This window comes from Pterocles gutturalis, unplaced genomic scaffold (assembly GCF_000699245.1).
Source record: "Pterocles gutturalis isolate BGI_N339 unplaced genomic scaffold, ASM69924v1 scaffold7237, whole genome shotgun sequence".
Classification (NCBI taxonomy): domain Eukaryota; kingdom Metazoa; phylum Chordata; class Aves; order Pterocliformes; family Pteroclidae; genus Pterocles; species Pterocles gutturalis.
Window position 1 is genome coordinate 190,924 of NW_010115516.1, and position 12,418 is coordinate 203,341.

At 40.4% G+C, this 12,418-nt stretch overlaps 1 protein-coding gene across 1 annotated transcript in view; it reads left to right on the plus strand.

Annotated features, from left to right (window-relative positions):
• SDK1 (sidekick cell adhesion molecule 1) overlaps nucleotides 1-12,418 on the plus strand; it is a gene marked incomplete at its 5' end in the record, with an annotated part of 281,508 nt that overhangs the window by 190,287 nt on the left and 78,803 nt on the right. The window contains 4 exons of the mRNA XM_010075218.1: nucleotides 686-877; nucleotides 2,735-2,856; nucleotides 9,829-9,938; nucleotides 12,243-12,390. Coding sequence (XP_010073520.1) covers nucleotides 686-877; nucleotides 2,735-2,856; nucleotides 9,829-9,938; nucleotides 12,243-12,390 — 572 coding nt within the window. The remainder of the gene's footprint in view (nucleotides 1-685; nucleotides 878-2,734; nucleotides 2,857-9,828; nucleotides 9,939-12,242; nucleotides 12,391-12,418) is intronic.

Below are 12,418 nucleotides of genomic sequence, written 5' to 3' on the forward strand. Positions count from 1 at the left end.
TTCTGGACAATGCATTGGCTACACCGTGGTTTCGAAAGAAAGGATAATGATTCACCCTGCTAAAGGATTTCTGCGAGAACAAGCAGTGGGGAGTAGAGGTTTTTCAGTTCCTAGAAGATTCCCACAGCAGTGAAGGTTACTTCAGCCTGGAAAGGGAGTAGCCCTGCTAAGCACGTAGAGATTTTTATAGTTAGATATTCCAGCTGGTGAGAAGATGATATCTTTTCCAGTGTTTCTTCCTGTTTGCTTCGTAGAGTTCACAGAATGAAAGTCCATCTTTCTGTGAGATGATCCCCAGGTCTCCTGGCCATTCATAGCAAGCACTGTATCGTGATAGAAAAAAGAGTCAGTCTGTTGAGGCTCCATGTCCTCCCCCATCTGTAATCTGATGGGCAGATGATACCCATGCGGTACCTACATCAATCACTTATTAGAAATAACAATATTAGAAAAATACTTGGGTATTTTAGCCAGTGTTTACTTCAGTTTATTTTTTTCTCGTTATAAAAGGTGACCACAATGGAGGAGAGTAAGAAACGAGTCGTGCCACCATTGACCACACGCAAATCTTGCAGATGCGGGAATTTACCGGTCTCTGGTTTATCGTATAAAAAACTTCCTTTAGCAGAAAAACTAGAATCCACCACTGCTACAGCCCCCTGACTGCCGTGTGATTGTTTTTCAGGGTACCAGATCTCCTGGGAGGTGTATGGCAGGAATGAATCACGTCTTGCCCGCACGCTATCCAACACAACGCTGGAGTACAAGATCACGGGGTTGTCGTCTCTCACCACCTACACCATCGAGGTGGCAGCCGTGACCGCAAAAGGCAGCGGATGGGTCACGTCCTCCACCATCTCTTCTGGTGTGCCCCCAGGTTGGTAAAACTCTGTGAAACAACTTAAAATGAGCTGATTCTTCATATTTTTCAAAGATCATAATTTATTTGAGTTCAGTAATTATAAAAATTGTTTTATTTGTAGAGCACTGTAATTCTTTACCATATAATTGAAATTTAATTTTTAGAACAGATTAAAATGTTACCGTAAACACACTTGCAATTTGAAATTACAAGAAAATGGAGGCTGTTTAATACAAATACAAAAAAAGAAAAAGTTGTGGGGATGTCAGAAGGAATGGACAAAGTAATAAAGTGGATACCATACAGAATCTCTTGACATTTACACAGTAACATAAGAATGAAGCCTGAATCAACTCCAACAAGTGTTGCTTTGAGGGAAAAAATGGAGTTTGGATGATGTTAAAAGGGAAATTTGTTCCATTTATAAGTAGTATAGCTTATGTCACCTGTTAGAGGACACTTGTATAATGGAACTAAAATCTGATTTACCCAATTTGGGAGCTGGACACAGGAAAGATTTGGGAGGAGATAGTCCTGTACTGCATTGCCTGCGTTACTATTTGGGCACCTGTAAATTTAGCCTTTTTGCTTTTTTTTTTTTTTTTTTTTAAACTCTGCGCTCTCCCTCATCCGGTATAGAAAGCAAACTAAAAAGCCAATTCTTACCTCAAACAAGCAGTTTCAGTTAATTTATAGGTTATACAAGTAGAATTCTCCAAAGTGGAGCAGTTAGTGTCTACCACTGATCGTAATCCGGTTTTTCCCTTTTCTGGTATTTTTGAAATTTTCTGTATGTCTTGAAGTATGCATGCCTTTCTTGTCCCTAATCATAGGTAATTCTAACAAGCTGTAGACAAGATCAATGCCATGCTCCCTGTTGCTAGCCAGATAACAGCGTTATCCTACTTGGTCAGGGTTAGTTTATTGATCATAGTTCCCACAAATGTGAAGTAAGAATCAAGAAATATTGTGTATTTGTGCATACTTGAAATATATGCCAAAAAGCTGCCCATTTTTTGCCTGTTGCATTTGCACATAGTATGACATTATGAATGATTACTGATATAACAGTAATTTCCATTACTTACGAATGCAGGTGCTATTGGGAATTTATTCTAAACAATCCATATTTAATCTCTTTCCTGGGCTTGCTTTTGTTGATGATTCAGATAATATTAAAAATGTAAATGCCACTGTAAGCTTGACTGATGTGAGGCAACGATCAGATTGGGGCTGCAGATTTTTTCCTTGTAGAAGGTCACCCTCTTTATTTGCAATAGAAATTTAACAAAATTCATCTACTTTATCCAGGCACCAGAAATACCCTCTAAAACCCATCCATTATAGGTCAATATAAGAATCACAAAATCTTCCCCATGCACCACCCAAAAAAATTAGTCTTTTTCTGTTATTAATATATTAAAGTTGTATGTACTCTATAGAGATAAGTTAAAAATTACTCATTTAATTCTGGAGAAACAGAAGTACAGTGGAATTAGGTGACTTGACGAGTGATGGGCAGATCTGGAGCTGGGAACTACCTTCCCCCTGAGCCACCAAGCTTTGTCAGTTGTGCGATTTCTCTAAAATAGCAGCTGTGGTTCTGTAGATGGGCTCTTTCCTTTCTCATTTGATCTGTAAAAATGTGGTGCACGCTCAGAGCAGCAGAAATAGTAATGCTGTATGTAATACTCTACCAAAAAGGAAAAAAAAAACCAAAAAACAAAAAACCAAACCAATACACCATGTAGCTATTTGCTCTATAATGTTACCAAGCTATTTTTATATACTGAAATGCTCAATGTCAACCTGTGTTTCTGGGCCCCAGACAAAGAGTGTTTCCACCTCTCTTTTGCATTTCTCTTTCTTCAGAACTCCCAGGTGCTCCATCCAACCTGGTGATTTCCAACATCAGCCCTCGCTCCGCCACGCTCCAGTTCCGGCCGGGGTATGACGGCAAAACCTCCATCTCCAAGTGGATAGTCGAAGGGCAGGTATGTCCCTGAGAAAAAGCTCTTAATGAAGTTTCTGAGGGGTTAGAAAGGGTCTAAGAAGTGAATTGGTGTTTGGATTACAGTTTTTGATTAACTTTGGATCAAAGCTCTTCAGTAAACGGGCTGGTGGTAGCTGTTGGGGGGTTCTGGGGAGGCTGGTGTGCAAGGGAGCTCGGGAGGCTTAGCTCTGAAGTGTCTGTGTGGTAGCTGGTGAGAAAAGGGTTGTATGAATGGTGTAACTTCTATTCAGAGGAACAAAAGAAAAATATTCTGTATAAATATATAAAAATGTGAGAATGTTTATCCTTTAATAATTCACAGGGATTTTTGTAAAGCAGCTTTGCTTACATTGAGAACACCAGATGCGTCTTAAGCAACACATACAGCAGAGCTGAAGTCCATCCATTTGTGTAAAAACAGATTTGAAACTTGTGTTTAGCTTCTGATAGGTGTATTTTCAAACCAGATGCAAACCTGGAATTACTGTCTCATAGAGTCAGAAATGCAGGAAGAATTGCACTGAACGGCCAAGATACCGTTATTTGTGAGACTGAGTGTATTTTTCTGTCTTGTAACGGAATGTACTGAGGTTTTCTGTTCAGGCCTCTAGATATGGATAGGATGAAGTCTCTTCTTCGTCAGCTTTAAACAATATCCCTCTTCCTGCTGTCGTTATGCCTTGGAGGAGCTATATATTCCTCATTTGTTCTCCTGACAGATGAGCTTTGCTTCTTCCTTTCCATCCACAGATCTTTATAAATAATATAATCTGTTTTTAAGACCAAATGTTGGACTTCTTAAATCATTGTCACCACTTAGACATGTTGGTACAATCTCTTCAGTTGGTAGTGAGATTGTTGTGAACAAGTTGGTACATTTTATATACACATTATGGCATATGTGGAGTTAAACACTGAAATCCTAGAATATGGTGGCTTGGTACGTTCTGAGAAGGGTTTTTGTACTGGAACAACCACATTGATATTGGCAGGAATTTGTCACTGAAGTAAAAAAAATTTGCTTTAAAACTATAATAACAATTACCCTGAAGTTCATCCAAGTCCTTGAAGAGCCCCGGTACAAATAGTGGTTGTGCCTTTCATGTATTCTGTTCCAAGCAGTGGTAGGTCTGTGCTGGGATGCAGACTGCTGTTGCAACATCTGTATTGTAGCACAGACAACCCTAATTGTTCCTTAGGACTATGTTAGGCTGAAGGGCAGTGGTTATACCCAGCCTACAACAGTATTTTCTAAACAGAAATATAGGGAGGATTTTTTTTCTTTCTGAATCTTTCATTCACTGACCCGTGTACAGCTTTTAATAGCACGGTTAAGTGTTTCATGCCTTTGCATTAAATTAAAAGCCACTTAAGGTGTGGTTTTGCATATTATGATTTTAAAACAGGTGGTGTCGCCGAGTGATAGGATCACATCTAACTATAAAACACTAATCTCTAATGTTCTAGCGTACTTTGCAATTAATCAGTTGGATTAGAGAATAAAGATTCTGCCAAAGCAGGCACAGGGACTACATCTCCAGCCATTCACGAGTTTTTTTGACCAAGTTTTTTGTGTCTTCTCTTCCATCTCTACTGGCGTATACCCTTTACTCTGAATGTCTGAGTCCTTACGGACAAGCCTCAGCTACTGTATATCCATACACACAAACAACCTGCCACCAACGTGTTTTTCTTCTTTGTTCCTTTATGTGGCAGAAAGTTTCCTTGATAACAGCAGGTCTAGAAAATGTTGCAAGTATCCCATTTTGGCTAAGTGCCATTTTTGGAGTCTGGTACTTCATGAACAATTTGGCTGAAAAACACAGCTGGGAATTCCAGGTGACGTGAAATTTTGTACATCTGGCCTTGGCTTCTGCTTTTTCTGCTGGGGTGTAAATTCATGGGAGCCACTGTGCAACTAATTCTCAATTATGTCAATGACAATGAGAGAGGAATTGGTTCTTTAAGATTTCAGTGTTGTTACATACTGAAATACCAAGAGTTAAAAATCCCATTTCTGTGTTTCTAGTGAAGCTACATTCTGTACTTCCAAAGGGATTTCTTACAAATCACTAGGTTGTTTCCTTTCCATCTTTCTGTCTGTACTCAGAGGACTGGAGGAAACTGGATTTCCAAACAGAGAACTACAAAAATGTATCAATGCTGTTTAAAAAATATTTCTAACATTGTTTTTCCATTACACCCAGTATAATCTAAAGAGAAGAAGGTCTAATGTAATCCAAAGGTTCTGCTGACACTTGCTCAGAGGGACCAGCAGTAACTACCTTCGGGTATTAATACTCACAAGTAACACGTTCACCCCCAAAGAATTTCAGTAAATCCTTCCAATCATCCTGTACTCTCAGGTGAAATTAGAGTATATTTTGTAGATTTTTTTTTTCTGGCAATTTGCACCCAAGAATGGCACTGAGTCCCTGCTGCTGTTCTTGTGGTTTTGTGTTTGCACTCTATCTGCTGCAATCCTGTTTCAGCTTATTTTTCTCGTGCTGGATTTTTCCTGGGGTTTTGTCGAGAGAAGTGCATAAATGACATCGTCATGACTGTGCCTTGGTGGGTGCTCAGTCCACAGCATCAAGGTTTCCATTAGAAAATCTGGGCTGCCTTCTGCCTAGTATGTGGGCTAATATAGAGAGTTTTTGCTTAAAGCCTTTCTGCTGGTTTTTTAGAGAGATTTTGTATGAATATCATGGTGAGCAGCAGCAGAGTTTCAGAGTGGTAAAGCATTTGAAGTATTATCACTGTATTCCCTTGTAGAGCTGTGAGTTGGGAAAGACGTTGTGACTTTAACCACGAATTTATCTGGTTTGGTGGGTTAAGTCGGTGACCCAGATAGGATTCATCCATTGTACAAAGTGATTCTCTTGGTGTCGTTTTTACTTCGGAGCTGGTAAATAAAGTGTCTGAAACTCTGACAATTTGATGCCTTTGCCAATCTTTAAATCAAAAATGGCTGAATCGATTTAAGGATTTTGTAAGAAAAAAAAAATTGCACCCAGGCTGACATCCTGTGGACTGAATTTCTCCCAAAGCGATTTCAAATATGTGAGTTATGGACCTCTATAATGAAAACTCTGACATATCTTGAACTATAGGAGAACACAGAGTAATGTACAGAAACATTGTGTTTTCCTTTCCTACAGTTAGTACTCTGTATCTGTTCCCAATTTTGGAAGCATTTCTATCTTACAGAAAATATCACAGCAAATTATTTTTCATTAAAAATTTTAATTGTTTTTGGTTGAAGTTTGTTTTAAGTCAAAATTCTGCAACTTTGCTTTATATAGTGCCTTCCGTCAGCAAATGTTAAGTCACTTTATAAAATATGTGACGTTTTCCTTTTTAGAAACAGAGACACTAATGCCCAGAGAAGTAAAGGGTTCTGACATCCCTCCCAATATTGTTTTATACTGTCTCATTTCTGGAACAATAAATGAATATGCCCTTTTATTGACTGTAATGCCTTGGGAACAGCTGAGAGATGGGAATTAATATCTGCTAACTTGTGATGGCTGATCATTCTCGAGAATTAGATGAAGCGTCTCGATGGACGTAGGTGTTGTTATTGTGGCAGTCCTGGGGACCGTGGCCCTATTGTACAGAGAGCTGTTAAGATGCAGAGAGCGTTTCTGAAGGAGTTTTAATGCCGATGGTAACAGAAAAGCAGTTGGTGTTCTCGTCTGCCTCCCAAAACAATGCTCACACGAATGTGTGTGCATCTGTCAACAAACATAAACCTCTTCTGAAGTTTGCGTACGCTGTTATCCGAAAAACAGCTACAAGAAAGAAGCCTCCAAATTAACTTTATTTTATGCAGAGCAGCTCGTAGTGGACTCTCCTGGCCCTCAAAGGACTCTTTTATCCTTCCCGCTGCCCGTAGTTCTTTTTGCCCCGTGGGAATCCCTTTGTACTCTTGATTCTTGAAACCGATACGTTTCCTCTGATCTGACATCAGAGTGTTTCAGCAAAAATAATTTCCTTTTCCTCCAAGAGCTTGAAACTTGGAATCTACTATAGATCTTGTGGAACTTAAAAATACAGAAGTCCATCACTGAAGGTTGCCTTCTGAAACTCTTCTGACATTATTGCTAAATAAATAAAGCTTGTTTTGAGTAATGTTGACTTGAATTGCTCGGCCACACAAGTCAGAGGTCACGCAGAAGTCCCCAGGCTGTTCCCCCAGCTGCTCCACAGCCGTTCACCCTTCAGTCCTCTTACTTTGTAAAAACTCCCCATCCAAGCAGCATTCTCTAAGTGTACTACAGATTAAAGTAGAAGATCTAACTCTTTGACTTAGTTTCCCAAATTCTGGCTCCAGATCCAGGGAACATTACAAGGTATTATTCTAACTCAAGCAAGCTCCTGACTTATTTTTCCTAAAAATCTTGCTGAATCACAGAACTATACCTGTGGTTGATTTTTTTTTTTTTTTTTTTTTTTTTTTTTGCTGCCTCTGTTGTTACCTTTCAGCAGAAAATTAGTCCAAAAGTGGTAAATTGGGAGTGTTGGCCCTGCTGTTTGCCCAGGGTCCCCTACCTCCCAGTACAGGCAGTGGCCACCTGTTCAGCAGCTGGTTCCTGAGCTTGGGAACAACCAACATGCCAGTCTTGGTTGGCATCTCCCATTTCCTTGTAGGCTGCACCCATTGTTCCTACCAGGGAGAGCATTCAGAACCAGAAAGCTGTCTCCTGGGATCTCCTGGGATGGCTTTCGAGGGGCTTGCCATAGCGCTGGGCACAGAGAATGTTTTGCTGCTTCTCAATCAGTAAAAGCTCCTTAATATTTCCACCTTTGTAGCCAGCTGGTAAATGTCCATCTGCCAAACAGCTGGGGGGGTTGGACACCTCTCAAGCTGGAGTCAATGTCAATTGTTCACAACCCTGCGGGCCTCTGGGTCTGAACCATGTGGTCCTTAATGTGTATTAATGACCTGCCTGCTGCTGCATAACCATTGAAATCTGTGGTCTTTTTTTTTTTTTTTTTTTTTTGCTTGGCAAGAAATATTTTCAAAAGCTCTTACTGTTCTTAGAATACAGAAAGATGACTAACTCACCACTGGGGATTGTTTGCAGCTCCAAAGCACCGTGGATTGTTGCTGTACAATTATGGCAGCACTTTGAGGTGATGCTGTTAAGAGCAAGTTTTGCAAAAATAAGCATTTACTGTAGACTTTCTACAGGATTAATCGAAAACTCTTTTAAGAAAAAGTGTTCTATGTTTCCTTGACTGAAATCAACCCTCTCATCCTTTGTTCACGTTGGGTTGGGGTTTTTTTAATTCTCTTTACCATCACTTTGTTCTCTGGGCTCAGTTTTTTTACCACACAGACCCTGTCTCAACTTGCTTCCTTCAGGCTTCTGCATCTATGGACTTTACGGAGCTCAGCTGGGACTGAGAATTTTAAAAGACCCATAATCTCCACTGATGTCTATTTTATACGTTGTTTGGTGTGTGGCAGTGTCCTTGATAACCAACAAGACCCAAATGCCCATCAAGACCTGTGCGACCGCATCCCTCTATGAAAGCAGTCCTCTGCCAGGGAGATCACAGAGGCTTCTTTTCACAGTGCAATGCAGAACTTATTTCTTTGGCCTAATTTTCCTTGTGTCATTTCTTCATGCACAAACATAAATATGCAGCACATCAACTCCTGAGTGAGGGAAGAACTAAAACATCTATAAATAAATCAGGCTGTGTCTCCTGGAGGGAAAAAAAAAAATAAAAGAGTGAATGAAACCTAATTTTCTATTTGAAATACTTGGGATATGCTAGATACTTTAGGCTACATTGCCTGTTGAGTGCTTTGACAGTGTTTATGGCTGTACCTAGTATACAGAACTCGTAAGGGATCTGTTTAAAAGAGATCAAAGGAAGTCGCTCTTTACACAGTGGGTTGTGGGCTTCTGGAATTTATTGCCACAGCAGTCTGTGGGAGTAGATTGTGTCAGTAGGTTAAAAAAGGACTAGGCATCTTCCTGGATATTAGGTCTGTAAATAGACACTAAAGGGAGTACCACGGACACCCCTCAGCCCATGGTTGTGGGTACCAGGGTAGGGCGAGGGAGCTGGACTGCTGGTGCTGCCCTGTGTGCCAGAGTCAATGTGTGTGGTGCTGGGGTCTTGTCTAAGATCCCCTGTGTTCCAGCACTTGAGACTCTCCAAAGTAAAGCCCAGCCATTTACCACCTCTCTTCTGCCTCCTCCGCATCCTACTGTGGCTCTGCACACAACCCTGCCTACTGGCGCTGCACCTTCCAGGGTCCCAGGGCAGGCTCTGGTCCTTACCTTGTTGACTGCCTTTTAAGTCCCAGATCATTTTCATTTTATTTCCAAAAAGCTGTACAGAAAGTAATGCTCTCAGATTCTCATCGCTGTTTGTCCCTTCGAACTCTGCTGTAACTGACGGACTGTGCTGAGCAACATGTTGTGATTAATTAATACAAAGGATTGCACGTGGAAAATCTTGGTCTAAGTGCAGGGCAGTAGATGAGGTTAAAACACTTTTGTTCTTTGACTTTGTTCTTCTTTCTCTGTCTTCATTTCTGTGGCATTTTGCCTCCATTGAGACTTACTTAGTATGCATCAGTTCCCGCAAGTTATTATCGAGGCTATTTTTCATTTTGTTTTATTACTACTTGATACTTTTGTATTGTGGCAGCAAGATTGAACAGGACATTAACTCTCTCATGGTGTTTTTTGGAATAGATCTTATCAGAAAATCCCAGCGAAGTCCCAACAGGTCCAAGGAAACCTGGCCCACTTGGCTGTGCTGTCCCTTTGCAAATAACTAGTGCCTTGTCATATAAAAATTAATAGTAGCTGGATAATATGGACTTAAAAGCATTTGATCTTCCACTGCTGTAATGACACACTGAAGAAGAGGTTATATGTGTGTGTCTTTGTATGCACATATATATAGTCTGCTTTGTGTTCCTTCTCACCTTTCCCATCCACAGGTTGGGGTACTGGGGGATGAAGAGGAGTGGGTGACTCTTCGTGAGGTGGAGAATGAACCTGATGCTCAGATGCTGGAGGTACCGAACCTTACTCCTTACACTCATTACAGGTAAGAACAGCGGGTAATTAGGTGTAGCATGAAAAAAAAGTGAGTAAATAGCAGCATGGAACAGCTTTCCTAATCAGAAACAGCTGTCTGTGTTTTCTAATCTGAACAAAAGGGGAAAGGTTGGCTGTTTTCATAGTTTATACTTAAAATTACTTGTCTGATATTGTTAATTGTAATTTACATACACTGCAGTTTGTAAGATTAAAAGGGATATCCAAGTGCACAGTGAAATGCTTTTATGGGGAACTGATAGGCTGTGACTTCCCTCATCTAAATGGCGCAGCAGTGTAGCATCCATCAGTGACAAATCAATTGTAGTTAAACTGTTGCAAACTTGTAATTACATATTTACATCAGTTTAAACATCGTTTTATCGATTTAGCTTAATTTGGCAACATCAGTTAGATGAAACCTTTGTTTATAAGAATTTACCAACTTAAGCTTAATAGGTATATGCACTGCTTAAACTGATTGAACTGGGTCTACCTTATGGGTACACCCCAGTTAAATGAGATTGATTTTTAAATCAATTCAATTCAAGTGATGCGTTGCTTTAGTATAGACAAGACTTGAGAATTTGAGGTACTCAATCCTAATGAAAAATACTTTCATGAAATAGCTTGCTAATGTAAAGGGTGGTTGCAAGGACATACAGTGTTAAATCAGCTTACTAGAAACTTGTCTATTTTTCAGCTAGCCCCGGTGCTGTTGTGGGCTAGTAGTAGGTACAACCAAGTAAAGCTCAACTAATTCACTGCTGGTACACTAATTTCTTCCCTTAGCAGAAGCCTAGGAGCATCCTGAATTCCTCACAAACTCTCCATTTGTGTTTCACGCCTCATCCTCAAGAGCGAAACATTTTACTAAAAGCTCTTTGAAAATTATGGAACCTCAGCAGAGCTTTCTGGTGCAGAGGTTTAGGAAAAATAGGTTGAGAAGGTTTTGCTCTCATAAAGGTGGACCCTTAAAGCTGAAAAGCCAAAGTGCAGGTTGTACTAGAGTTCGATGTTCAGTGTTCATGCAAAAAGAAAAAGACCTGCACACCTCGCAGGTGCAGTTATGCTGGTTGGCACTGGCACCTTCCATACTTCCAGTTCTCCTCTGATTGTTTTCACCATAATTTGTAGACTAAAGCAGCTCCTTGAACTTTGCCCATTTTTTTTTCTTTCATGCATACACAGATACGAGCCTTTTTAAAATTTTGTTTCAGCATAGAGCAATTTTATATAATTTTTTGAAACCTAGGAAGTTCTTGCCAAATGGATTTGTGGTCCTCCAGTCAGCTTTAGGCATTGCCCACGGAGGAAATATGTCACGAAAGCTAATTATCAGAACGCATTTTTCACGGCCAGCTTCTTTTCTGTATTTTGTGCCAATGCTTGAGAGTGAAATCAAGGACAGTATTTGTTCAATGTGTTTCCTTTAATGCGTTTTCTAGGGAGATCAGAGCTGATACATAAACGCTGCTGTGTTGACTAGCTCACACTTTTTCCAAGCTCAGTCATTAGGTCCAAAAATTAAGTGCTGAGTACGAACAGGTCACGTATTTGTGTGCAAATGCTGGACACCTCTAATTGCTTGTGACGGCTGAGAGCATCTGAAATGTACAGCACGTCTTAATTATTTTGTGCTTCTTGAAAAAAAAAGATTTCTCTAAATCTTTTGTGACCCAGTAGGGATTTCTGTTGTAGAAGAGATGGTTTCAAGCAGACATGGTATTTTTTTGAAGACGCATATCCATATTAAATATAAATATTAAATCTTTCTTGTGCAGGAAGGCTGAAAATGAAAGACGCATATCCATATTAAATAACTTAATCTTTCTTGTGCAGGAAGGCTGAAAATGCAGCACAGGGATAAATCAGCTTCTTTCAACCAGTAATTGAGGGGAAATGTTATCGCTAGTATATTTTTTATATTGACAGGGAATGAGAATATCCAAAGTTTGATATTTTAATACCTTTCTAAATGTATTGTACAAGCATCGCAAGAGAAAATCACTTACTGCTAGCATAAGCTCATCAGGCTTGGTATAATTAACATAAATTTCTCACACAAATACCTAAGTTTCTAATAGACCCTAAGCTAATCTCATTTTCATTTTTTTTAATACCTGAGAGGATCCGAAAGCGGTTACCGTAAAGCCTTCAGCAGTGAATGCAAAGGGGACCTGCATGTAAAAAACCTTTGTGGAACATTTTGAAACACATAATTTGTATTTTTTCCATTTTTTTCCTGTTCTGGAAAGAGAGTTACCATTTGCTGAGCTCTGACAGCATGCACTGCATCTTTCCTCCGCTCCAGGTTCCGGATGCGGCAGGTGAACGTGGTGGGTCCCAGCCCGCTCAGCCAGCCCTCCCGTGTCATCCAGACGCTGCAGGCTCCGCCAGACGTGTCCCCTGGGAGCGTCACCGTGCGCACGGCCAGCGAGACCAGCCTGTGGCTGCGATGGGTGGGGAGCTGGCGGGGGGAACGGGGCG